Source organism: Pteropus alecto, unplaced genomic scaffold, assembly GCF_000325575.1.
Source record: "Pteropus alecto unplaced genomic scaffold, ASM32557v1 scaffold7, whole genome shotgun sequence".
In the NCBI taxonomy this organism is placed as follows: Eukaryota; Metazoa; Chordata; class Mammalia; order Chiroptera; family Pteropodidae; genus Pteropus; species Pteropus alecto.
In genome coordinates this window covers 41,149,193-41,175,273 of record NW_006494614.1, presented here as the reverse complement: position 1 = coordinate 41,175,273, position 26,081 = coordinate 41,149,193, and the positions used below count along the sequence as shown (strand labels likewise).

General features: G+C 50.0%; 3 protein-coding genes across 9 annotated transcripts in view; 2 read left to right on the top strand and 1 right to left on the bottom strand.

Annotated features, from left to right (window-relative positions):
* Positions 1 to 669: 669 nt before the first annotated feature.
* On the top strand, positions 670 to 19,014 carry PPP2R5D (protein phosphatase 2 regulatory subunit B'delta). 2 transcript variants are annotated; one of them, XM_006926536.3, is made up of 16 exons: positions 670 to 870; positions 5,473 to 5,550; positions 13,514 to 13,742; positions 13,991 to 14,190; positions 14,282 to 14,392; positions 14,518 to 14,610; positions 15,037 to 15,167; positions 15,302 to 15,361; positions 15,469 to 15,577; positions 15,785 to 15,838; positions 16,125 to 16,295; positions 16,385 to 16,512; positions 17,172 to 17,273; positions 17,357 to 17,429; positions 17,563 to 17,679; positions 17,834 to 19,014. In XM_006926536.3, the coding sequence occupies exons 1-16, from the start codon at positions 844 to 846 to the stop codon at positions 17,969 to 17,971; spliced, it is 1,821 nt and encodes a 606-aa protein (XP_006926598.1). In that variant the 5' UTR covers positions 670 to 843; the 3' UTR covers positions 17,972 to 19,014. The 2 variants fall into 2 exon arrangements, with proteins under 2 accessions (XP_006926598.1, XP_024898652.1); XM_025042884.1 differs by lacking the exon at positions 5,473 to 5,550 and having other exon boundaries at positions 711 to 870.
* Positions 18,908 to 20,842, bottom strand: MEA1 (male-enhanced antigen 1). 3 transcript variants are annotated; one of them, XM_015600313.2, is made up of 4 exons: positions 20,712 to 20,842; positions 19,778 to 20,058; positions 19,588 to 19,690; positions 18,908 to 19,293 (listed from the first exon to the last, which is right to left on the bottom strand). In XM_015600313.2, exons 2-4 carry the CDS (start codon positions 20,045 to 20,047, stop codon positions 19,142 to 19,144), a joined length of 525 nt encoding a protein of 174 aa, XP_015455799.1. In that variant the 5' UTR covers positions 20,048 to 20,058; positions 20,712 to 20,842; the 3' UTR covers positions 18,908 to 19,141. The 3 variants fall into 3 exon arrangements, with proteins under 3 accessions (XP_015455799.1, XP_006926599.1, XP_006926600.1); XM_006926537.3 differs by lacking the exon at positions 20,712 to 20,842 and adding an exon at positions 20,537 to 20,676; XM_006926538.3 differs by lacking the exon at positions 20,712 to 20,842 and adding an exon at positions 20,429 to 20,560.
* Positions 20,843 to 20,868: 26 nt separating this feature from the next.
* KLHDC3 (kelch domain containing 3) overlaps positions 20,869 to 26,081 on the top strand; it is a 6,341-nt gene continuing 1,128 nt past the window's right edge. Inside the window, exons 1-11 of one of the 4 annotated variants that reach the window (XM_006926533.3) lie at positions 20,922 to 21,002; positions 21,983 to 22,062; positions 23,081 to 23,293; positions 23,467 to 23,643; positions 23,793 to 23,908; positions 24,082 to 24,153; positions 24,287 to 24,500; positions 24,580 to 24,666; positions 24,814 to 24,922; positions 25,044 to 25,117; positions 25,241 to 25,319. In XM_006926533.3, coding sequence (XP_006926595.1) covers positions 23,140 to 23,293; positions 23,467 to 23,643; positions 23,793 to 23,908; positions 24,082 to 24,153; positions 24,287 to 24,500; positions 24,580 to 24,666; positions 24,814 to 24,922; positions 25,044 to 25,117; positions 25,241 to 25,319 — 1,082 coding nt within the window. In that variant the 5' untranslated portion in view covers positions 20,922 to 21,002; positions 21,983 to 22,062; positions 23,081 to 23,139. Of the gene's footprint in view, positions 21,003 to 21,122; positions 21,280 to 21,982; positions 22,063 to 23,080; positions 23,294 to 23,466; positions 23,644 to 23,792; positions 23,909 to 24,081; positions 24,154 to 24,286; positions 24,501 to 24,579; positions 24,667 to 24,813; positions 24,923 to 25,043; positions 25,118 to 25,240; positions 25,320 to 26,081 lie in introns of those variants that run through there. The other 3 variants (XM_006926532.3, XM_025042887.1, XM_015600312.2) reach the window with 3 other exon arrangements.

The window sequence follows — 26,081 nt, the reverse complement described above, 5'->3', positions numbered from 1 at the left end:
ACTGATCTTATCCATTAGGACACTGGCTTGGGCAGGGTGGGGAGTAAGGGATGTATTTACCGAGATACTAAACAATGAAGTCGCTTTTCCACTGCGTTTCCAAGTGCTCAAATATAGTTGGCTCCCCAATCCCAAGACACTTGCAGTAGGAACAGGGACCCTCTTTCCAAAGTTATAACAAACCCGGAATTTTCATCTCATCTCATCCAGGTCCCGGCCTGCCAGGCTTCCTCTTTGATCCTCTGCAAGTCCTGTCTAGGAAACGGATGTCCTCGAGGACTCTTGGGCGCTCTCCACCAATTTTGCGTACTCAGTTCGTGCTAACGTTACCCTGATGACGAAAGATACCCTTCATTTTAGGGACTATTTCCTTCAATTTGGGCTGGGCAGAGTAGCGGAGTGGAGAAAGAGTGAGAGCCACTTTAGAAGACAACGAATAGCGAAGAATGGCCGAGGCCAACGCACCACAGACGCCGGAGTGCGGCAGTCGGTGCTAAGCTTGGGTTTCCCTTTAACCCCGCCTCCTTCGCTAAGCTCGACCCACTTTAGGGCAGGACCTCCCACTTCAGCCAATTCTGGGAGCCGAACCCTGGCGGTTTGTACTCTTCCTTTCCAATGAGAAAAAAAGGAAGCAGCTTGGCTCCAATAACCAATCCGAAGAGGCGGCGCCTGGTTGTTAGGCAGGTTTGTAAGAATTCGGGCCAATTGGAGGCGCAGACACAGCTCGACCCGGGCGCAGCGCGCAGGCGGTGGCGAAGAGACGCCGAGCGGGCCGAGTGCGGCCGAGCAAAGCCGGAGCCGGAGCGGGGCCGCAGGAGCCGGGCCAGGTCCGGACGGGCCGAGATGCCCTATAAACTGAAGAAGGAGAAGGTGAGCGTGGCCCTTTTCTCTGCGCCTCCGCCTTGGGGCCTGCGCGGAGCTCTGGGAGGGGCCCGAGCCAGGCCCGGGACAGCCCCAGACTGACCCTCCCGTCCGGCCCCCGCAGGACTCCCTGGGCCAGCCCTCCGCCCCCGCTGCTGGTCGCACCCCCAGCCTGTGCCGCAGCTGAGAAAGCTCCCTCACCTTGCCCAGGAGAGAGTGCCCCCACTTGGACCTTTCTTCCTCCTTCCACCTAGCCCCGGCTCAGGGTAACCCTCTGCCGCCAGATCTACCCCGCTCCCAAGGCACTCCCCTGCTTTTTCAACCCCCATCACTTCCCCCATCCCCCACCCTTTTGCCCGTTTGGGACAGCCTCTCATCTGAGACAGCACCTCCCTTCAAAACTACCTCCCCCTCCAAGATCCTTCCCTCCCCTTCTCACTCTACTGGGCCTGGCCCGGCCTTCTCTACCGTCCCCTACAGCCCCTTCTCCCTCTCTGCCAAGCTCCCTGACCTAGAACAGCTCTGCTTTCTCTCTTCTCCACTAAATCTGGCCTAGGCCCCTCCCTCTAGTTCTTCTTTCACACACAAACTTGTAAGCCGGGACTGAGCCTTTCCTTCTGTCGATGGGACCTTAGAATGTCAGTGCTGGACGGGACCTCTGAGTGCATTCAGTGCAATCCCAAGTAGTACAGATAAGGAGACTGAGGCCAAGACAGGGGAAGGGACTTGGCCAAGGTCACACAGACTGCTGGAGGCCCAGCTACAATATCAGGGCTTCTGACATAAAGGTCTCTTCTGTACCAAGTCCCCCTTAACGGGCATCAATCAACTCCCAGGTTGATTCTAAACCAGTCACCTTTCCAGATCGGATCAGGCTCTTTCTCTTAATCTTAGGATAACCTTTTCATTTCCCCTTTTTCCAGCAGCAGTGCTGTACTTCTGTCTTTCCTGGGCCATACTATCTGCAAATCCGGAATCTGCCCTCACTATCAGTCACTCCATGAGCCAACCACCCCTGAGCACCCTTGCCTTTGTCATGGTGTCCTGATGCAGGCTGTTTCTTGATGTTCCCTTCTTTCACCTTCCTCTTGTACCTCCATACCGCCTTCCCCTGTTCTTCATCCCTGCCTTTCTCTACCCTCTATTTCATGCTGTTGCTGAGGTCTGACTCAGAGATGTGGTTCCTTTGAGGTACAGACTCACACAGAGGATGCTAGGATACCAGTTCCAACCTCCCCCAGCTTATCCTCTCCTGGGCTGGCCCCCGGTGGTGGGAGATAGCTCTGGGCCTGGTGTTCTGCATCAGCATAAAGCAACCAACTTGATGACCCTCGAGGTGTCTTGCTTTTCATTTGCCCTCTGCCTGGGTTCCTGGGCTGCCATCTCTCACCTTATCAATGAAACTCTTTATCCTGGGGCTGTTGGAGATCCACCAGGCAGTTCTGATTCTGGGTTGTCCCTGTAACCTCTCAGCCTGATATTCTGAGTGTAGAGTTGGTGATAGTGTACTAGGCACTGAACCTCCTGGGGTGCTAAGCTGGGCAAGGGTGTGTGTCCCACCCTAGGCCCTATCCTTGGGGAGTGAGCATGCTGAGGTGGTTTGGGCAGCTTAGCTGTAGATGATGCACACACAAGTCAGCCACACTTCTTTAAGGAGTGTGGAGGGGCATGGAATTCAGGGGAAGCTGATAAAGTCCCTACCTACCTGTAGTTTTTAGTCTAATGGAACAGATACTGGCTCATCCATGAAAAGCCTTTCTCTACTAGATGATTGAGAAGAAAAAATTTTAGTTAGATTTGCTAGGACCACAGTTATAAATATTTGGTTGGAAAAGAGTGTTGGAGAGATCCAGGTGCTTGGGGCTAGACATCTCTGGTCCTCTCTAAGGTTTAACTTTCTGCTTTTGCTTTTCAATTGCATTTGACCTCCTTCAATGATTGGCAAGCCCTGAGGGGGAGGAAGGTGACACGTGACTGAGGTTGGCCTGGATGGGCAGGAGGGTATAAAGAAGGGCTGAGTAGGGGATCTTTATTGCTCATCCATCACCTCCCCTTTCTTCTTCATCCCTGTTGGTCCCAATCCTGGCTGTCCTTCGTGGCTTCCTCTCGGAAGCCTTTCCTAAACTCTCCCTCCTCCCCTGGATTTGCAGAACACTTGCTAGGTTACTTATGACCCTTTTGTGTTCTCTTGGATTGAAATTAATTGTGGACAAGTCTTTTCTTCCCCCTGTGATAATAACTAAGCTCCATTTTGATTTGGCATCTCCCTTGCACACAGTGGGCACTTGATGGATGCTGAGTCAATCGCTTGGGGCGGGGGCATTTGCATCCCTCTTCCCTCATGTTCTGATCTGAGACTTACCTCTTTTAGGTACCCCTGCTCCCTCCCACTTTCTCTTGTTCATGATAACAGTGACAACATTGACTAACATTAAGGTTTTCACATACCAGACACTGTGCTAAGAGAATTAGGTACCATGATTGTCGTGACTTAATAGATGAGGAAACTGAGGCTTAGAGAGGCTAGTTAACTTGCCCATGATTATATAACTAGTCAGAGTTGGGTCTTGAACACAAGTCTGGCTCCAAACCATGGTGCCATGCAGTACTGGTCTGCTGGACTGGGCTGAGTGTGTGCACTTCACCTGTTCTGCGGAAGCCAGGGAGCAAGAATGGTGGGCCTGGTCTTCCCATACCTACACGCACCCACTCACACCCAGACAGCTGGGATGTCTCTTAGATGCATCCCTGAGAGATATGACTAAGTGATGTAGGGTGGGTGGAGGGGCACAAAAAAGAACCAGGAGCTAATGATCAAGTAGAGAGGTGAAACATATATGAAGAGGGGTTAGCTTTGTCCAAGGGGCCCACATCTGGGGTGTGTGCAGATGGTCACCTCAGTGTTGTGTCTGTCTGCACCCCCTCAGCCTTTACCTCACCACCCCATCTCTGAGCCACTCCTTGGCCACTTGGCGAGGGGTCAGTGTGCTCAGCTGGGTCAGGCATTGGGAGAGTGCTTAGCCCAAAGAAGGAGCTGCTCATGCCTGCTGGTGTGACTGCCTGGAGCTGCCCCACACCTGGGAAGGGTTTCCTTCCCCCCCCATCCCTAGGAAGCCTCCCCCTACTCCCACCCACACAGAGCTCTCTTCTCCCTGAAATCCTTTTGCCCCCATAGTCACAATCACTTGATTTAACATTTCTCACTGAAGGGGCTCGGGTGCTACTGAGTCACAGAATCTCAGAGCTGGAAGTGATTTCCAAGGTCCTCCAATCCGGGCTTCATTTAAGGCTTGAATCCCTTCTGTAACAGGCCTTAGTGGAGGCATGAATGCTCCCCAGCTTGAATGCGCTTGGGGTTGGGGAGTTTTTAGCCTCTCCAGGCAGCTGATTTCTGTGCAGCTGCTTTGAGAGAAAATTCTTCCTTGGCTGGAACCTCAGCCTGTTTTCCTGCCACTTCAGCCCATGGCTCTTGGGCCTCTGGATCTGCATAGAACAAGTTGCATCTTTAGTCCACAGGGCAGCCCTTTAATTATTTGTAAAGATCCCTCTTGCTCCCCCTCCTGCCATGACTCCTCCCTTCCATTGTTACCTCTTGCAGTTCCTGCAGCTGTTGCTCTCAGGACATGCTTTTGAATCCACTCCCAGTATGGGTTGTATTTCCCCCCGGAAAAAAAACCTAGGATTTGTCTTTGTCCCTCCCAAACTCCGATGCTCATAGCTAAACCAGATCCTTTTGAGTGCCCCCGTCACTGCCAAGGATGGGGTGCTTCTATGTCCTCCAGTGCCAAGCACTTCACACAGGTCTCTTAAGTGGACGGAAGGTCATGTGAGCTGCTATGGCAGCCATGGCATACGGGTGATTTGTTTTGAGCTTGCAGTCAGACCTAAATCCCCAAGTCTTTTTCACATTTTCCCCATCCTGTTCCTGTGCAGTTGCTTTTTTTGGCCCGAAGCATAGGAAGAGATGCTGGGCAGGCCAGGGCTCTGAGCCAGTGGCCAGGTTCCCAGGGGAGACTTGGGACTAGTACTCACTCTTTGTAGTAATTCAGGGCCTTACCCCCATCCCTGTCCCTGTGCTTGTCCACCAAGGCATTCTTGGGACCATTTCCATACCTGTTAGCATCACTGGGTCCCACTGATTATGCCCTCTGGTCTGGTTACTACTCGGGACATCCGAAAAAATGCCTCCAGGTCTTTCCAGATGGCCTTGTGGGGAGAGTGGTGGCTCCTTCCCTCCAGCATGAGAGCCTCAGGTACCCTTTGCGCATTTTAGCCAGAAGCCAGTTTCAGCAGCTTGTTCCATGATGCTTTTAAGACTTCCCACCCTGGTCTTGACAGAGGCCCACTCAGGCCCTAACTCATACACCAGCTTTGGGATGCGAAAGAGCAATCGTGTATTGGAGATGTCTTCCCCATACAGATTTTAAACTCCTTGGAGGGACTGAATTTCCATTTATGTACCGCAAATCCCCTTTCCTTGGATTAGGTACAAGGTAGGTGCTTGGTGGTTCTGATGGTTGGTTGTTTAAATTGGACAGAGGATAATTACAATTAAGACAAAGAAGTCTAGACAAGGCTTCTCCCTTCCCTAACTCCATTTTCTCACTTCAGGAGCCCCCTAAGCTTGCCAAAGGCACAGCCAAACCCTGCAGCTCGGGCAAGGATGGTGGAGGCGAGAACACTGAAGAGGTAATGAACATGGGTGCTGCCCTAGTTATGCTACAGGCACCAGCTCCAACTGCTGGATGGCTAGTGGGGTGAGGAATCCCAGGGGGCCAGAAGTTATCAAGGCAGAAGGGAAGGACGCTTCCACAGCTTGGGAGGGACCTGAACAACCCAGACTGCCCTCAGGCAGGCTTTTCCTTTGACTGATATAGACCAAATAAGCTTTCCCGTTCTTCAGACTCCCCAGCAGTTCCTATGAAAGTTGTTTCTCTCTCTACCAATCTTGAGTATTGAAAATTCTTTTTTCCTTAGGGTGAAAAGCTAGGGGTACCAGGTCCTGGGGTAAAGGGAAGAAGTACATAGGTGCTCATAGGGGGTGGTGAGTGGCTTCAGTGTGGTTCTGGGTGGGGCAGGGGTGGGGAGTGGCTGGTGTCCTTGAGTCAGGCAGGGCTGGGCCCACTGCCCTTGGTCCTGATCAAATGGGAGTTACTGAAGGACAGCCATGAGCAGAGGTCAGTGCAGCCTGGCAATCTAGGGCTGTAAAGCAATAAATGGCAAGTGGAGAGAGCACTGGAGGGTGGAAGGACTTAAGGTGGTCCAGAAAGTTTGTGAGTTGTGCTCAGTGGGGTGCTCGAGATGGCACATGATCTTGTGAACACATTGAACAAGTGCCCATATTACCAAGGAGCTGGTGATCCTTAATTTCTCTGCTTCCTGCCTCCTGTTCTAAACTGTTGAGAGAGAGAGAGAACAGAGAACAGAGCTCTCTAATTATGGGCAGGTCTGATGTATTTTTGGGAGAAGAGATTGATTAACAACTGGGGTTAATTCTGGATTTAGATTTTTCTGGGTACTTCTGGTTCCTATCACCTCCAAAGAGATCCAAGCACTTTTCACACCTGTGACCATTATTTTAGGCCTCACTTGAGTAATCAGAAGAAGCAGGATGGGTTCCCCCCATTTTACAGATAGGGGGGTTGAGGACTGGTGAAGATAAATTCCTCCTTCCTCTGCACTAGCACGGTGATCTGAACAGGTCTCCAGGATAGTACTTAACACTGGGTGTTATAACTATTTGTTTCCACATGTATTTCTACCCACCAGACTGGGAGCTCTGAGGGAAGGAGCTGGCTTCTTCCCCACACCCGTGTATTCATGCACTTGGTTCACTGTAGATCATCTGGGCTCAGTCTCTCCTTCAGGAATGACGACATCTGTGGGACCCAGAGGGAAGGTATTGGGAGCTGGCAACTGGCATTCAAAGCAACAAGAGAGACTTAGAAACAGGATTTAAGGGGACAGAAAAGAATAGTTAGGGGGGCACTCCTTTTGCCTACCTAACTCCTACCTGTTCAGTTTTTAGGTAGATTGGATGTCGTTTTCTAAATATGGCCTTCCTTGACCACCCACCCCCATCCCCAAAACGAGGTCATCGCTCCTGTTGTTTGCTCTTCTGTCTCCTAGTACCACCCTTAGCAGCACTTAACCAGAGCTGTAATGAAACAATTCATGTGAATTCATCGTTTATCAGTTTGCTCCTGTGTTAGCACATGAGCTTGGTGAAAGCTCTCCTTCAGTGCCAAAGGACCTGGTACACTGGAGGCGCCAGCATTTAAATGCATTAGTGAGTGAAGGGCGAATGAGCAAACAAACCAATTTCAAATTAGAGCTGGGAGGAAACTTAGAGTCTAACCCTCTCTTTTTATAGATGGGAAAATGAAGGCTCAAACAGGGTAAGAAATATGCTGAGACCAGCTTCTAGGATTTCTCCACAGCCTTTCTGGACAGAACTGTTAAAGGCAATGGGTCAGTTTCAAGCCCTCTGGAAAAGGAGAGCCTTGAGTTCACTTTGGGATCTGTTTTGTGAAATGCTACTTATGGCTCACCTGTATAAGGCAGCTTCAGGAATTCTGCTTCATAATTTTCTAGAAGTGCCCCCATGCAGCCCCAGGCAAAGGGATGGTGGAAAAGTTTGGGGCCAGGCTGTGAGGCCCAGGTCACCAAAAGCCGTTTGGCATAGTCCTTCCTTTGCCCTTCGCCTAGTCCAGAATTTGGGGCTCTTACAGCCCAATTTACCCGGTGTTGAGCATTTGCCAGTCTTTCCAGTTGATCCTAATAATAATAGCAGCCAACATTCCTTTTATTGAACAGTGACTTATGTATTAGTTTCCTAGGGCAGCCATAACAAATTACTAAAAACCGGGTGGATTAAAATAAGAGAGCTGTATTCCCTCACAGTTCTGGAGGCCAGAAGTCTAAAACCAAGGTGTCAGCAGGCCATTTCCCTCTTTCTCTAGGAGGTTCTAGGGAAGAATCTGTTCCATGCTTCTCTCCTAGCTTCTTATAGCTTTCAACAATCTTTGGCATTCCTTGGCCTGTAGATGCATCACTCCCGTCTCTACGTCCAGCTCCACATGGCCTTCTTCCCTGTGTGTCTTTGTGTCTCTATGTCCAAATTTCCCTTTTCTTAAAGGACACCAGTACTATCGGATTTATGGCCCATCCTAATCCAGTACGACCTCATTTTAACTTGATTACATCTGCAAAGACCTATTTCCAAATAAGGTCACATGTACGGATGTTGAGTTGATGTTAATTTTGGGGGGACACTGTTCTACCCAGTAAGCTCTGTACTAGGCACTGTACTTTTCATGCATTTAATCTTATAATCTTCTCATTTAATATTTACAACATTCCCATGAGGTCATTCTGTTATCATCATCATCCCCATTTTACAGATGAAACTGAGGCTTAGTGATGTTCAATAGTTTTTACTCAGCAGTAAAAGAGTAGAGCTGGAATTCAACCCAGGTCTCTGCGGCTTGGGAGCCAGTTCTCTGTGTTCTTGTTGACATGATACACCTGCTCTAAGATTCTAGAACAGAATCTTAGAATGGAAAAGAGCCTTAAGAGATTAAGTCAGACTCACTGTGACCTGCTCTGAAGGCAGGGGTCTTTCTTGGTCTGTTTTTGGAGAAAGCAATTCAGTACTGTGGACTTTTCTATGTGCTGTGCTCTGTCCTGCATCCTGGGAATGGGGACAAAGGGAGGAAGAAATTATCCCATTCTCCCCCACTTCAACTTGACCTCCTTGTAGCCGGAGTTGTTACCCAAAAAACATATTTGGCCTTATCAGTCCTCTACTTAGAAACCTATGCTGGCATTTCATTGTTCACAAATTCAGATTCATACCCTCGGCCCTTCTGGGCTGGCCTCACCCATTCTTCTAGCACCCATCCTTTCTGGTTTCTTGTCCCACTGGACTTCCCCGTCTTCTGATATAATGAGCTTTTTTATGACTCAGGGCCCTCGTTGATATGATTCCACTGACCTGGACTGCTTTATTTCTCTCCTTTCTTTCTTTGCCTAAACCATGTTTATCCTTTAAGAGCCAAATCAGAAGTCACCTCTTCAGGGACCTACCTCTTCCCTAATCTTCAGGCAGAGTTTGTAACTCAGCCCTCTCTGTGTTGCCATATCCTTTGTTGCTGTCTCTGCTTTTGCATTTCCCTTGTACTATTAGCTGTGTTTGTGTCTGTCTTGCCCACTGGACTGTGAACTCTTTGAGGGCAAGGGCCATGTCTTATTCACCTTTTAATCTCTAAAGCTTAGCATGATGTTTTTTGAATTATGAAGGAAGAATTAAGCGCAGCTAGTTAGAGCTCTGGGTGTCAGTAGAGGAGAGAATGCCTCTGATTTTCAGGGTTTTAAACTAAAATCGACTTTTAGTTGGCTAGTTAGTTCATTATGCAAAAGCTATAATATTAATCTTTGCATTTTTCACTGTTTATCTTTCATCTTTCGGTTACAATACTTTCTATAGTGCTTAAATAATATTTCTATCTCCTATTTAATTTGTGTTTAAATATGGGGCTGTGTTAGGATCAGGTTGGACCAGGATTGATTCAGAGTGAGCGAGTGTAGTTGCAGTCTCCTGAGTGTGAGTGTGGTGTGGAAACTCTAAGCGCCACTTGATCGCTGGATGCCTGAATTTAGGATGCCTTCTTGGAGTTTGGATCCTGCAAGAATTTAGAAGTGTGAGAAGAAGGTATTTCAGGCAGAGGAGATAACCACTACAGAGTTTTAGAAGTGGGACCAGGCAAGACATAGTAGAGGGTGGAGAGCATGTTGGCAACATTGCCTTCAGTCAGTGTTCACCCATGCTCTGATGGCTTCAGAAGGTTCTCTGGGGGACTCACCTGCTTCCTACCTGCAGCTCAGGTCAGTGGAGGAGAAGTCAGAAGCTGGAGCTTTTAGGAGAAAGTGTTGAACATGAAGTGAGCCACTGACATATCCCCATACTTCCCTTCTGACAAGCATGCTTCTAGTGAAGGGTGAACAGACCAGGGACACCTCATCGAGGCTTGGCAGTCAGGGGCTCTGCTGGCTCGACCAGCTGTCTCTCAGATGCTGCTTCTGTCTGGGGCCTGGGAGCCAGTGGTCCTTATAAAACAGGGTGGCCCAGTGGGGTGGGAGTGAGGCAGACAGCCTGCTCAGCTGCTCCTTGGCCACCCTAGCCTTCAATAAAGTAATCCTAGTAGGGAAGGGCTCTTAGGTACTAACTTTTTGGGTGGTTTTAAACTTAGATTTTTAGCCATGTAATCCTTTCTTCTCTTGAAACCTTATGTGGAGAATGGTTGGGAAACCACTGATCTGGTCCAACCCCCTCCTCATTAGCAGAGAATTGAGGCCTTGCTTTTCCCTTTCTGGGAAGAATGCCTCCTTTTCCTGGACGTGCCCTCAGTATAAGGTTTGTGGAGGTGCAGGGTGTCTACGTCTTATCTGGGAGGATAGAGAGAGACATGTTCTTCCTGTCTTGTTCTTCCGCTGCCACAGAGCTCCTCACACTAGGACCACTAATGTTTCTCCCTCCCACTCTACTCCTGCCTCTATCCAGAGCTCTGTTCCGAGGGTTTCCAGGTCAGGACAAGAAGGGCCTATGGGAAGGGGCCTCGGCTTGGCCCCCAGTCGATCAACCAATCAGACATCCACTGAATGCTTATTAGGTGCCAGTGCTGAGGGGACCCAGAGCGGTATAAATTGGGGTCCACGCTTTTCAAGAGACATGCTATCTAGTGGGAGGATAACACATGAATGAGCAGAGCAAGAGGAGTCACTGAGGATGATCACAGAGCCAGTGGAACAGACAAGTACTGTCAGGTCAGGAACACGGGGTGGATACCCAAGTCCCAGAGTCATTTGAGAAGGCTTTCTGGAAAAAGGTAGGACTTAAGCTGGGTCTTGAAAGATGCAGTGCCTTCTTGGGTTCACCCATTTTAAAACAAGGAAAATAACGGACTCTAAGGACATTTCAGGTGTACTAATATCAGGAATTTCCAGGCTACATTCCTAAAATCCAGGGATGGGAAATAATTAATAATAATAATAGTAGTAGTAGTAATAGTAATAGAAGATACTGCTTATAGAACACATCTGTGTGCCACATACTACTGTTCGTATAAAGCCTTATTACAGTCCTATAATCCCTGTTTTACAGATGAGGAAACTGAGGCACAGAGAGACTATATGACTTTCAGCTAATAAATGGCAAAACCAGGAGTCAAATCCAGGCAGTCAGGCTCAGTCTGCCCTTGACCATTAAGCTCCATTAAGGGTTTGGTTGTTTCTATAACAGGGAAATGGAGGCTCAAGGCAGGGGAGAGTCTGAGGCACACCAAACTCTGGCCCCCCCAAATTTCCACCTCTCTACCTTGCTCCCACCGATATGTAATCCATCTGCCATATACAGGAAGAGAGACCGCAGACTCAAGGTGCCTCGCACTGTCTAAACAAAATCAAACTGTTTGACAGCTGGTCATGACAAGAGAGGTGTGTAATGGTTGCTTTTGCCCTACTTCCTTGTGTTCCCCTCATCAAATTGGTGTTGGGGGCTGCCATTTTAGGAGGAGAGGGCCACATGGTCAAAGTGGTAATGAACTACACTGGACCCAAGGCCTGCCCCAAGCTGGACCCTGTGCTCCCATCCTATTCTCTGATCTCCAGATAGGTCACAAGCTCGACATAATTGTTTTGATAAAAAATTCAGAGCTTACAAAGCATTACCTTTCTGCTTTCTTCCCTTCCCCCATCCCAGAGGATTTCAGATTCTCCCACTCCTTATTGTGTGAAGTGAGAGTTTGTGGAGCATGTCTGGAGAGGAAGTAGGGATGGCAGGTATGAGGACAGGACAACTTCCCTGCAGCCTGGGTACCCAGCTGGATGTGGCCTCACTCTTCTGGTGCTACTGCAGTCTCTGGGGGTAAGGGCTGTCCTGTTCCAACAGGGGTTTACCTGGACAGTACTTATGGGTAGACAGCTCTGCAAATATCTGTGTGTACACTTCTAAAAATGGGCTTCGTGGGACTCTGACCATGTCTAGGAGGAAATAAAGAGATAACTTTAAAATTAGCATATTTTTCCCATTATCAAAGCAGTGTCAGCTTGTACAAAATACAGAAAAGTAGAAAAAAGTCATTCATTCTGCTACCACAGGAGAGAGTCATGACCACAGTGGTGGACTTGCTCTTATTTTTCCTCTTCTTAACCGGGTTTTGGGTTCTGTGCCTGTGTTCTGTGTAGTAGTATGGGAGAGTTCATTTTGCATGTACAGTAATCTGTTATCCTTATTTCACTTAGCATAGGATGCAGTTTTCTGTCATTACATAGTTTTTGGCTCTTTGTTTTAAATTTTTATCAGCGTGATAAACGTGAACATGTACATTGTTCAGAAAGTCTTGGACTTGTAATGAAGAGGGCAACCCCTGACCAGGTCCCCTTCTGTCGTTTCGTGGCAGTCACTTTCAACTCCTAACTCTTTCCTTGGAGATTGACTTCTACATTTCCAAATATTTACTGTTACTGCTTTTTTTTTTTTTTTTTTCCTTTTTTTTTTAATTTTTTTTTTTTTTTTTTTTTTTTTTTTTTTTTTTTTTTTTTTTTTGGTAAACATTTAGTTTCTCTGACAAACATCCAAGACAAAATACATACTCATGTATAACTTACTTATTTTTTTAAATTTAATCACATTGTATGGAAGACATGGAGATCCATCTATCTCCCCCACTTTTTTTTTTTTTTAATTTTTGAGATTTCAAGATTATCTATCGACTCCATGCTGTGGAAAATTAAGGCCTCGATGTCTTATGCCTCTGCATAGACATTTCCCCTCCTCCCAAAATACTTATCACCAATTTTGGGTAAATTACTATAACTATGTAAATATTTTTCACAGCAGAACCATATGTGATAATATTTAGCACATAGTTTTTATAAACATGATTTTAAATCTATGATATCATTTCTATCTATCTATCTATCTATCTATCTATCTATCTATCTATCTATCTATTTGCTGTTACAAATAAGGCTGTAAAGGCCAAAGCCTTCTTTTATATTTAGGATTTTTCTTAAGCTTATTTTTAGTAGTTAAATTGCTGAGATATGGGAATGAATTTCTTTTAATTGAAGAATGCCACATATTCAGTAAAGGGGTACAATAGTCATCTTAGGTGTCTACTCAGTGAATTTTTACATATGTATACGCTATGAACCACTTCCCAGATCCAGTCAAGATGTAGAATTACTTAGAATGTTCCTTATGCCCCTTCTCAAGTCAGTACCCACACACTACCCCTCACCACCCCTCACTACCCCCACCCCAGCCCTGGAAAGATAGCCACTTTTCTGACTTCTGTCACTATCAATCCATCAATTCTGCCTGTTCATGAACTGGAGTGAACATTTTGAGGGCTCGTGATGCAGAGGTAGTAGGCATCACTTTGGGAGACACAACTTTGTGACCACTCCTTTCCAGGGATAACTCATAGTTATCTCTGACCCTGGCCTTAGCTCATTCAGGGCAGGTGACAGCTGCTCGCTGCCTAGGTCTGTACAGGCATAAACAGACTGGGAGGTGGGCAGTGGCCCAGGCCTGGGGTGGGAGGAGTAGTTTGGGGAGTAGGCTTCAACAGTTCACTTGTTTGACCAGGCCCAGCCACAGCCACAGCCACAGCCACAGCCACAACCGCAGCCACAGCCCCAGTCTCAGCCACCATCATCCAACAAGCGTCCCAGCAACAGCACACCACCCCCCACGCAGCTCAGCAAAATCAAGTACTCAGGGGGGCCCCAAATTGTCAAGAAGGAACGGCGGCAAAGCTCCTCCCGCTTCAACCTCAGCAAGAATCGGGAGTTGCAGAAGCTTCCTGCTCTGAAAGGTACTTGGAAAGGTCGGGGGGCTGGTGTACTAGGTCTAGGGGCCACTGGGTATTGGCAGAATGGAAGTTTGGGGTATTTTGGGGGGATGAGAGTTCTAGTGAATATGAGAGGGCATTGTGCTGAGGCTGGGAGTGCTAGGGGAGCAGGGTGGAGGTAGGACGGGGTAAGTGAAAGCCTTGTATGGCAAGTGGGGCATGTCGGGGAAGGACCGAGTGGAAAATGTGACTGTCTCCCCGACCCTGCCCAGATTCGCCAACCCAGGAGCGGGAGGAGCTGTTTATCCAGAAGCTGCGCCAGTGCTGTGTCCTTTTTGACTTTGTGTCAGACCCACTCAGTGACCTCAAATTCAAGGAGGTGAAGCGGGCAGGACTCAATGAAATGGTGGAGTATATCACCCATAGCCGCGATGTTGTCACCGAGGCCATTTACCCCGAGGCTGTCACCATGGTGGGCACAGGGAAAGGGGAAAGCAGGCAGGGGTTGGGGAGAGAGGGCAGAGAAATCCAGATGGAGCTCTCACCTGGGCCCTACCCCTCAGTTTTCAGTGAACCTCTTCCGGACACTGCCACCTTCATCGAATCCTACCGGTGCCGAGTTTGACCCAGAGGAAGATGAGCCTACTCTGGAAGCCGCGTGGCCACATCTCCAGGTACCAGGGCAAGGGGGCAGGTTGGCCCTGGCTGCAGGGACCGGGGCACGCTGAGACCTGCAGCCGGGAGTAATTCCCAATCCTTGGGGAATACCCACTAAGAGGATGCTCCGTTCCCCCCACAGCTCGTGTACGAGTTTTTCTTACGTTTCCTTGAGTCTCCTGATTTCCAGCCAAACATAGCCAAGAAGTACATTGACCAGAAGTTTGTCCTTGCTGTGAGTGCCTGAAGTTTCTGTCCTTCCCCTCCTTCCAGTGCATGAACTCTAGCACCACATCTCCTCACTCCAGTCCCAGCTGCTCTTTCTCCTTCTACTGAATATATTGGGTTTCAGCTGTGTCTGGTACAGGAGACTATGGGGGTTAAACAAACCTACTCTGCCCTTAAGAAGCTTCCAGCATAATAGAAGGAAACAAAAAAGCAACACAGGTACCTCTCCCCCACTCAATGGGGATATGCAAATATGCATACTCAGACCTTACCTTGGGTAGAGCAATATAATAGAATCATCTTTCCACACTTGTCCTTATCCCCCATCTCCAGACACCCTCTGAGCTTCCCCTTGCCAGGATCCTGTGTTACCCCAGCCTGGCCTTCCTCAGCTCCTGCCTCACTCACCACTTTTCCTCTTGCCTGCTCCCAGCTCCTGGACCTGTTTGACAGTGAGGATCCTCGAGAGCGGGACTTCCTCAAGACCATCTTGCATCGCATCTATGGCAAGTTTTTGGGGCTCCGGGCTTATATCCGTAGGCAGATCAACCACATCTTCTACAGGTGAGGCCAGGAGCCCAGGCTCAGGAGCAAAGCAAGCCCCCACCAAGGTGGTGTGGGAGAAGGGAGGTTGGGGAGACTGCAGAATGCTAGAGGGGCATCAGGGGTTGTCAAGAGACCTATTTTTCTTCCCTCAGGTTCATCTATGAGACGGAGCATCACAATGGGATTGCTGAGCTCCTGGAGATCCTGGGCAGGTGAGAGGTGGGGGTGGGGGCACACATGCCTGAAAAAGGTTAGGAGGATTGCCGCATTGAGCTTGGGCCAGGCCCTTTGGTCCTAACAAACCCCCTTTAACTTGTAGCATCATCAATGGCTTTGCCTTGCCCCTTAAGGAAGAGCATAAGATGTTCCTTATCCGTGTCCTGCTTCCCCTTCACAAGGTCAAGTCCCTGAGTGTCTACCACCCTCAGGTGAGCTGCCTTCCTACTGATCCTTGATGCTGGCAAAAGGGAAAAGAGAGGGAGGGAAGGTATTCCAGCTGCAGGGGTGGCAGAGGGAACGAGTAGGATAATTCCTCTCTACACCTCCTCTTCCATCCTGGGGTCTTGCTTCTGTCACTGACTTCTGTGAGACCTGGATCCTGCACCTGACTTCCTTTCTACTTCAACCTTTTGCAGCTGGCATACTGTGTGGTACAATTCTTGGAGAAGGAAAGCAGTCTCACTGAGCCGGTAATTCCCCTTCTAAGCCCCAGGGTACACCTTTCTGTCAGCATCACTTGCTAGTCTGTACCTATCGAGCGTGCCATAAGCAGGTGCTTAGGGGGATGTGGCCCAACAGGTGATTTTTCTTCTCTGAAGTAAAACCTGTGTACACCTACAAATAGATCCAGAGAAATGTGAGCAGTTAGCTGAGGCCACCCAAGCTGTGGATGGGGCAGGGGAGGGTAGGAAGGCTTCCTGGAGAACCAGGCAGGTATTATGTGAGAATTTTACCCCTATCCTCTTTGTCTCACAGGTGATTGTGGGACTTCTCAAGTTCTGGCCCAAGACCCACAGCCCCAAGGAGGTGATGTTCCTGAATGAGCTAGAGGAAATTCTAGATGTCATTGAACCTTCAGAGTTCAGCAAAGTGATGGAACCACTCTTCCGCCAGCTTGCCAAATGTGTCTCCAGCCCCCATTTCCAGGTGAGACCTAGACCCAGCTTGTCTCCCAGACACTGAGGGGAGTCTTGAGCAAAGCAAGTAGAATCCCCAGTCTTGTCTGTCCCCACCAGGTGGCAGAGCGTGCTCTCTATTACTGGAACAATGAGTACATCATGAGCCTGATAAGTGACAATGCTGCCCGAGTCCTCCCCATCATGTTCCCTGCACTCTACAGGAACTCCAAGAGCCACTGGAACAAGTAGGGGTCTGGGGTGCGGTTGGGCTCTGGTTCTGGAACCCGTGAGGGTACGCAAGAACTTAAGAGCCAGTGGTCTCATCTGGTTACTCACAAGTGGGGGGCTGGTGCCCACTGCCTGTTGATAGGATCTTGAGGGACTGACTGGAGAGAAAAGATACCTATGTGGGAGACCCTGTGATACCCAACAGCAGAGCAGTGGCCTATATATTACACCTCTTCTTGTGGTCAGATATTCTGTAGCTTTGGAGACTAAATTCCATGCGGTGAGAAGTTAATGTGATCTTAGTATGTGCTGAATCCCAGTGTTGTGAAAAGGCTTTCCTGCTATAAGCAAGTACACTGTGATGCAGATGCACATCATGCTGCTGGGAGCCCAATGGTGTGGGCTAGGGCGTAGAAAGTAGTGGGAAGAAGACAGGTTTTGGAGCATGGGGTGGGAGGAAGGATGGACGGCAGATCAATATTTGTAAAGATTCTGACATGCCAATCTCAAGTCACATGATTTAGTCAGAGAGAAGAGCTTATATTGTACAGTGGCTTGTGAAATAGCAGTAAATGAGAAAGCTCTTAGTAGATACACCCTAAGAAAGAGCAAGTTGGGGTCCTGGTACTAAGGGCAGGCTCTGGCCTCCTACACCTCATCTTTCTTCTGGTGGCAGGACAATCCATGGACTGATCTACAATGCTCTGAAGTTGTTTATGGAGATGAATCAGAAGCTGTTTGATGACTGCACACAACAATACAAAGCAGAGAAGCAGAAGTGAGTATCTCTACTTGGTCATCCACCACCAGCCCCCTTTGCTTCTCTCAAGCCCAGCCCCCATCTTGTTTTTGCTCCCTCAGGGGCAGGTTCCGAATGAAGGAAAGAGAAGAGATGTGGCAAAAGATTGAGGAGCTGGCCCGACTTAATCCCCAGGTGAGGTTTTTCTGCCACTGCCTGAACTGAGGGGGCCCATCTTGGGCTGAGGGTTTGAGGAAGAATAGAGGCAAACAGGTTCAGACTTCTGAAGTGGCTCTCTCCACTCATCCATGCCTCCTTTCCTTCTCAGTATCCCATGTTCCGAGCTCCGCCACCACTGCCTCCTGTGTACTCGATGGAGACAGAGACCCCCACAGCAGAGGACATTCAGCTTCTGAAGAGGACAGTGGAGACAGAGGCCGTGCAGGTGGCAGGGCCCAGAGGGAGGAGGGAGCAGAAATAAAGACAGCTCTGAAAGGGAAAGGAGACAGGAGTGACAGAGCCCAGGAATAAGGGAAGGAAATAATAGAATATACTGGGATTTGGTCACCATTCCTCATCTTCTCTGTATCCACACACAGATGCTAAAGGACATCAAGAAGGAGAAAGTGCTGCTTCGGAGGAAGTCAGAGCTGCCCCAGGACGTGTACACCATTAAGGCACTGGAGGCGCATAAGCGGGCAGAAGAGTTCTTAACTGCCAGCCAGGAGGCTCTCTGACGCCCTAATTTTCCCTCCACAGGGCCACACCCCACTCAGCCCTGGGACGCCGCCCTAGCCCTCCACCCTCTGCTCCCCACTGGCTGACATGGGGCAAGGCAGTGCCTCTCTAGCTACTCTAGGGAGGGTCATGCGGCACTTGAAGCAGGGACACCCACAGAGTGGTCCCTCTTCTCCCCAAAATGTGTTCATGCCTCCCTGTGGCTAGTACAGACAGGCTGAACACTGAGATTCTCAGTACTCAGACAACTGGGGATGCCTGTCCCCCTCCTGCTCCTAACCCCACAGCTACCTGAGGCTGCTCTGAGAAATACACACAGGAATACATATATGCTCCTCTCCCTCCTCTTTATCCTAATTTGAACTCCAGGGGTCTCTCCTCTCCTTTCCCTGCAGAGGCACACAGGGAGCAGCAAGAGGTTATTCTCACCAAAGTTATGTCAAGCCCCACTGACCCGTGGAATCAGTAGCTGGAGGGGCACCAACCTCTAACAGCACAAAGAGGCCCCCAGCCCTAGCAGTGTGCAGGCTGAGGGGGCTGTATTATTTTCTCTTACCCCCTGCTTGCCTATGTGGGGAGGTCAAATGGAGAAACGCATAGGCTATGGACAGTAGGTGAAAAAGGGCCCAGATGGACCAAGAGAAGAGGATAAACGCCCTACCCTGTGCTCTTTGGTGAGCAGCAGCCCTGGGATCACAGACATAGAAGGGACCACCTGGGGCTGACTACTTTCCTATGCCGTTGGATCCCAAAGCTAGGAGGAAATAAGCAGGGAGCAGTGCCCCAAGCATGGCTCCTGCCAACACCTATTTATTCCCTTGTTTGTGCTAATGCTGGGCAGGCCCTTGCTTGTCCCTTTTAGGCACCACAGAGTGGCAAGGAGCTAAGGAGGACCGGACCTGGGTTCCAGGGGCACAGGCAGTGCAGCTTTTGGCTGTGTACATAGGGTGCTTTATTCTCCAGGGTGATACATGTTAAGGTGGGTTGGGCTTGGGCCGATGTCCCCATGTGTACAGAACTGAATAAAGTGGGTCTCTGAAAAGGAGTCTGATTTGCTTTGATGTGAAAGGGAGGTGGGGAGGATGGAGATGGACATTACAACCAGGGATGTGTTCAGTCCTGTGCTGGTTCCAGTCTGAAATGCAGGGAAACAAGTGACCTGAAGGAGGTCATTTCCAGGCAGGGGATGCCTGCCGGGCTTGGAGGGCCTTCTGTACCACGTCTTCCCACTGGGCATCTGATATCTCCCGAGCCCAGGCAGGAACGCCTGGCGCAGGTAGGCTCACTCCAGCCATCGTCCTTTTCACCAGCTCTACGTGTTCTGAAATCACAGGCAGGGACCAGTTAGAGGATAGAAACAATGGGACCGACTTCCCTTCCCATTCTTTAAATTAATCCAGAGCCACTGGGCTAGGGAGGTCACCGAATTCACCTGCTATTTCTAAGCAAGCCTGCCCATTCCCAAAGTCTAGAAGAATAGCACTTCACCTGGATTTCTGAAGTCTGCAAAATCAGATTACAAACTCGTTTTTGGAACGAGTGCCTTTGCTCTATTGGCTCTAGCTAGTCCCTTTCCTCTGTAATTATTCTAGAATAAAAAATTGGTTTCTTTTACCTGGGTCCATAGGAATGGAGCTGTGGTTGCTCAATGCTGTAGCTCCCTCCTCATCTTCATCCTCACTCTCCAATGGTGGGTCTGGCAAATGAAGCCCCAGGGCCTGCAGAACCAGAGAGAAGGCAGTTCAGGGCCAACCTTCAAGGAAACCAAGTTCACCGGCTCAGAACAATGCCTCCCTCCACCATACCTGGATCCGATCCTGGATATCGGCAACTACATCTTCTCCATCCACCACTGGTGCCAGCTCTACCTCCTCTGGTTCAGGATCTTGGTTCAGGGGCTGGTAGGAGTAGCCAGCTGGGCCTGCCCCAGTTTCCTCCTGTTCTTCCTCAGGTTCCTCACTGCTCCAATCGCCAGTGCCTTCTGTAGGACCTTGGTGCGACCCTAGTTCCTCAGTCTGATTGGGGAAGATACGCTCAGGGCCCATGGTGTCTCCCCCCAGAACTACTGTTGCCATCCGGGCAGGGGCTGCAAGAACAAGGAAGCAGGTCTACATTCAGCCTCCCATCCAGCTCCTTGTACTCTCATGCGTCCACAAAACATTTAAACGTCCCCAACCTCCTCCATACCACCCCACTGCACCACACCCCATCCCATCCCAGCCTCTCCTTGGCCCTCCACCTTTTATGTCGGCTCTTCTCTCGAACCGAGATCCGCCCGCCTTGCTCGGCCATTTCTTAAATAACAGCCCAACCAGGGGTCATGCCACCTCCCCAAACAACCCTTCCAGAACCCCGCCCCCTGCACCCCCTGCCGGCTTGGGAACTGGATCACCAAACGAGCTCCCCTAGACACCCTTCCCCCTCTCCCCTCTCAATGGGGTTGCCCTCTGTACCACCTGACAAACGCCCTTCAGGCCCCAGGGGCTCGCCTCAAATGGCCCCAGATGCGGCGTCCCCCACCCGCCCCCACCGATTGTCGGCGCCGGTGTCTCCACGAGCCTCACCCGCTCAGAGCCCGCGGCCAAACCCGCACCTTCACTTCCGGTGGGGCAAGACGTGCTGGCGTGCCTAGTCCTCCAGCCCCGCCCCGTGCTCATGATTGACGCGAGCTAGAACAAGGAGTCCGCCCCTTGTCCCGCCTCCGCGATCCCCTGCGCAGACAACAAAGGACTACGTTACCCAGTGACCCCAACGTTTTTTTCTTGACACATCTGCACGTGCGTAGAATCTCTTTTGGCTCCTTCTCACTCCTCTGTCCCTTGCTTCCCTCCTGAAACCCGTGAACTACAAGTCCCGGTAGGCTTCCGGCACTTAGCTTTGACTGCACGTGCGCACACAGCTGCCCGCCGGAAGAACCAAGCCTGACTGTGTTTATCTCGTTGGAGACAGAGTCGTCGGTTGGCGCGCAACGGGTTCTAGGCTGTAGGCAGCGCGAGGACCCGTGGCCCCGCCCCGGCCCGGCCTGGCAAGGTAGCCTGGGATGGGTTGAGGGAAAAGGAAAATTGGAGGGGCTGGGGACGTCCTTGCCTTGAGCTGGAGTCGTGGGGGAGGGGCCTGAGAGTGCTGAGGTGGGGGTGGGGAGGGAACTAAGGGGATGATGGGAAAGGAGAGTGTTAATGGGGAAGGAAAGGCTGGGGGAAGATGCTAAGGACGCGGGTGGGAAAGACATGGTGGCTGGAGGAGGCACTGAGAGAATTGGAAGGAAGATTGGATTGGGAGAACGGAGAAGTTGAGGATAATAGAAGGGGTCTGTATCTGGCACTGTGGGGTAGGGGAGGTTGGGATGACCGGAAAAATCCAGAGACACCGTCATATGCAGGGAGGAATGTTTCTGGTCGAAAGGAGTGAATAACTAGCTTTTTCCCCCCCTTAATGGAAGAGGGAAAATGGAGAGCTGTCAAGGAGGAGCTTGGAGTGGTGGGAAAAGGCGAAAACTGCAAAACTCTTAGATCACAAAGGCCAGAAATGGGGAGTGAACATTGCAATAGACCAGGGAGAGGGGTAGGCACATAAAGGGAGTTGAAGAAATTAAGAATGTGGCAATGATCAAGTATCTGGGAAACCCCAAGATAACAGAGCCCCTGAGACCTTGGGGGCTTGTTTTCCATGAGCTTGAGTTGTCCTTATGGAGAAGCAAAGATTCTCCACCTTTGCATGAAATTGCTTCTCTCTTCCCCTGTGAATTCTTACTTTGACGTAGCTAAAGGGGAAGTAGAAGCTGTGAGAAGAGAAAGGACTCCCAATCTTAAGCCCTTCAACCTCCCTATTTATCCCCACAAGCCCTGATCCAAGATTTTTTGGATTGGGACAGTAGTAATAAAGTGAGAGTAGTTTCTTGCTGGGGCTATTTCAGGTTTGGCAGGATGGCTATTTAAAGCCTGGGGTGGGGGTTAAGGGAGGTTGGGGGGGGGGTGGCAAGCCAACTGAAAGCCATGTCTCTTTTTTGCAAGGGGCCTCCCTTACTTGAGCTTTCCCTGTGCCTGAAGTTCTGCCTTGAACAGGGAGCAGATGATTCACCCAAATCCAGCAGGTGCCTTCAGATATACCCATTATCATTAGGTCCGCAGGTTGTCTTTAAGAGATCATGACCTCTTGTGCCTGTGTCTTTTCCTCATCCTGCCCGTGGGCATTTTTGCTTCCCTTCCCCTTTCCAATGCACACCCCCACCCCTTTCCCCTTTCAGGGCCCAAAGTGGGAGAACGGCTGCTGGAAACAGCTTGTTTTCTATTACAATAGCAGAGTTGGGGAAGTGGCAAGAGGAAAAAACAACTTCTTTCTACCCCTACCCTCTTAGTCCCCAGGAGAGAGATACCCTTCTGGCTTAAGTTCCTGGTCTTGGCAGCATACCAGGCACAGCTGTCAAAGGAACTCCTCATGCCTGTGAGGGGCCCTGGGTGACCCCAGCGATAACAGCTGAGCTTGACAAGAGCTCCTTATGAGCTCCCTATGAGGGGCTAATCTTCCACGGTAACATGGAGGTCCCTGTCCCGGATCAGTCCCGCTCTGTCTTGGATATAGAGACTGTGGCAGTCTAAAAGCCTAGAAGCTTTTCTGCTGGGAAACACCCATGCCAGCTTTCAATGGACTGTCTGGGGCTGACTGGGCTATTAATAGCTCTGAGTATTTTGAGATCCCTCTCCCCACCTTAAAGAGCACAGAGATTCTTAGAGAGGTGGCAGTAAGCAGAGCAGAGCTAGAGATACAAGAGAATGCACCAACCTAGGAAGGGAGCTTGGAGCTTGTGCCAGCTCAGGGATAGAGTGGAGCCTCCATGAGTAGGGGTGACCATACTGAGCCCTTGATCAGATTCTGAACTGGCAACTAGGTCAGAGTGGCCCCACCCTTTGCTGTTGGAGAACACAAGGCCAGGGCTAGCTCCCTGACCTTGGCAGCTCCCCTTGGGAAGGGCCAGCCACCTGAGTTGCGTAGGGGTGGTGTGGGAGGGCCACCAGGGTGACACTTAGAGGCAAGGGCTGGTCTTGGGCAGAGTTCTGGTGAGCCAGGCAAAGAACTCGTCTGAGTAGCCTGTGGCCCTAACTTGTGTGCAGGTAGCAGAGGCAGCAGGCCGTGCCGGGGGGGCATGTTGCTGTAACCAGTGGCCCAGGGGATGTTACGGTGGACAGTGCACCTGGAGGGCGGGCCCCGCAGGGTGAACCATGCTGCAGTGGCTGTTGGGCACCGGGTATACTCCTTCGGGGGTTACTGCTCTGGTGAAGACTATGAAACACTGCGTCAGATTGATGTGCACATTTTCAATGCAGGTAAGCAAATGCTGAGACCATCCCTGGGTACCCACATCAGGAGGGGAACAGGTGGCTGAATGAGTTTTGGGGTGGTCCTCATGGCCAAAGGGGATGAGGGAATGAAATCTGGTTTGAGAAAAGATGTATAGACTGAAGGGAGGTTCCTGGGTTGAGCAGAGTTGTGCCCACAGTGTCCTTGCGTTGGACAAAGCTACCCCCGGTGAGACCCGCCATCCGCGGGCAGGCTCCTGTGGTACCCTACATGCGATATGGACACTCAACCGTCCTCATCGATGACACAGTCTTCCTTTGGGGAGGGCGGAATGACACAGAAGGGGCCTGCAATGTGCTCTATGCCTTCGACGTCAGTGAGTATGAGTTTCAGAGAGATCATGTTACTCCAAATGGTGCCTCGGGGCTGGGAAGGTACGGGCCGAGGGGCTGGGAATAGGGCACCCCAGAGTCTAGGAGGGCGTGTCAGAGGTGCTTACCCAGCCTATCCTTTCCTCTCCTTCAGATACTCACAAGTGGTCCACACCCCGAGTGTCAGGAACAGTTCCTGGGGCCCGGGATGGACATTCAGCTTGTGTCCTGGGCAAGACCATGTACATTTTTGGAGGCTATGAGCAGCTGGTAGGTCAAGGAAGAAAGTAGATGGGAGTGAGAAAGAGGAAGGGGGATTGAGGATGGTGGAATGGGAGCCTTTGGCTGGTCTGCAGATTTCGAGGGGAGGGTTGGAAGGTCAGAGAGGGACTGCTGACTCCCTCTTTTATTCCTTACTTCACTTCCTTTCTCTTCCTACTTAGGCGGACTGCTTTTCCAATGACATTCACAAGCTGGATACCAGCACCATGACATGGACTCTTATCTGTACAAAGGTCTGCCCTTTCTTCTTTCCCCCAGAACCCCACCCTCCATCGAAGAAACCATAGGAAGCTCAAACAGTGAGAGCAGATCCCCTCCCAGCCTCTGCACTGACCCCCACCCCCTCATCTCTCTGCTCCTGCCCAGGGCAACCCTGCACGCTGGAGGGACTTCCACTCAGCCACAATGCTGGGTAGTCACATGTATGTCTTTGGGGGTCGCGCTGACCGCTTTGGGCCATTCCATTCCAACAATGAGATTTACTGCAACCGCATCCGAGTCTTTGACACCAGGACTGAGGCCTGGCTGGACTGTCCACCCACTCCGGTGCTGCCCGAGGGGCGCCGGAGCCATTCAGCCTGTGAGTGTCTGTTATGTCCCTGGGGAGTCCCCCTTCCACCTGTTGCCCTCACACTCTTGACGTCCCTCTCTCTTTCCAGTTGGCTACAATGGGGAGCTGTACATCTTTGGTGGCTATAATGCAAGGCTGAACCGGCACTTCCACGACCTGTGGAAGTTTAACCCTGGTAAAGAACACTGCCTTTAAGGGAGAAACAAGGAGAATTGAGAGGGAAGGGGGAAAAAAAATATTCTGAGTGGGTGATGAGGGGTTGGGGGTGCTGAGGACGTCTGGAGTGGGCAGGTACTGAATCTCCACATAAACTTCTCTTTAGCTTCCTTTACCTGGAAAAAGATTGAACCGAAGGGGAAGGGGCCATGTCCCCGTCGGCGCCAGTGCTGCTGTATTGTCGGTGACAAGATTGTCCTCTTTGGGGGTACCAGGTTAGGAGGAGAGAGGGGCAGGGAAAGGCCTAAGTCCGTGACTAATATGGGAGGCATTCGAACAAGAAGGTCTCATGTGTAGTCTTTCCTCCTTTTTTCATCTGTTTTTTGATCTCTATAGTCCGTCTCCTGAGGAAGGCCTGGGAGATGAATTTGACCTCATAGATCATTCTGACTTACACATTTTGGACTTTAGTAAGTACACTTATTCCCAAAGTGCTCCTGCCGTCAAGGTCCTTGTTTGCGGGTGGTGACATCCAGGACTGGACATTTTCCTTGGCTTTGACCATCTCCCTCTTTCCCATTCCTCCTTTAAAGGCCCTAGTCTGAAGACTCTGTGTAAATTGGCTGTGATTCAGTATAACCTGGATCAGTCCTGTTTGCCCCATGATATCAGGTACAGTGAGTAGTTGGAAAGGAGGAGGGATTGGTTGAGGGTGAGTGGGTAGCACAGGCATGACCTGATTAGCTTGGTCTCAGTATGGAGGAGACAGAAGTTTTTGTTCTACTGGAGATATAGCATACTTGTGGAGAATGAGATAGAAGAAGTTCTAAAACTATCAGCTGGGTAAATCATATGAAAAAAATTGTTTTTCAAACCAAACTTAGAAGCATCACATCCTGAGACCTGAGCCTATGCAGTTGTTTTTGTTAACATGCTGAGAAAATTTGATTTGATCTTATAACCTAGCTTCAAAGTAAAGACATGTTTAGGAGCCTCTGGATCACCTGAGTTCCAGAATTAAGGGAAGTCTTTCCTAGCTATTTCCCTTCGAATTCCATTCTTAGGTCCAAATCAAGCACCAAAAGTACTTTGTGTATAATTGTGCCCTTCTAGGTCATTCTGCGACATGTCCTTCCCTCCTTGTATTTGTTCAGTTTAACTCTTACTTACCAAGGGTCTGTGTGTTCAGTATTTGGTGACACAGTATGTACTGATGGATCATAGGCTAAACTGATGGACCATAGGCTGGCCCAGGATTGACACTTGTGCAAGTACCTAATACAAAGTAGACTGTAGTGAGGTTCTTGATAAATCTTTGTAGAATGACAGAATTGTCAAAAAGAGGGATTTAATTTCAGTATGATGAAATGAGTGGAGAAGGCCTGTAGTGGGAATAGGAGAACTGAGTCAGGCTCAGTGAGAAATAGTTGAGAG

Coding starts and splice junctions, on each gene's coding strand:
- PPP2R5D (XM_006926536.3), top strand. CDS start 844: ATGCCCTATAAACTGAAGAAGGAGAAG. Junction 14,611..15,036: donor ACCAGAAGTTTGTCCTTGCT/GTGAGTGCCTGA, acceptor GCCTGCTCCCAG/CTCCTGGACCTGTTTGACAG. Junction 15,578..15,784: donor TGAGTGTCTACCACCCTCAG/GTGAGCTGCCTT, acceptor AACCTTTTGCAG/CTGGCATACTGTGTGGTACA.
- MEA1 (XM_015600313.2), bottom strand. CDS start 20,047: ATGGCAACAGTAGTTCTGGGGGGAGACACCATGGGCCCTGAGCGTATC. Junction 19,691..19,777: donor ATATCCAGGATCGGATCCAG/GTATGGTGGAGG, acceptor CTGGTTCTGCAG/GCCCTGGGGCTTCATTTGCC. Junction 19,294..19,587: donor CTCCATTCCTATGGACCCAG/GTAAAAGAAACC, acceptor CTGTGATTTCAG/AACACGTAGAGCTGGTGAAA.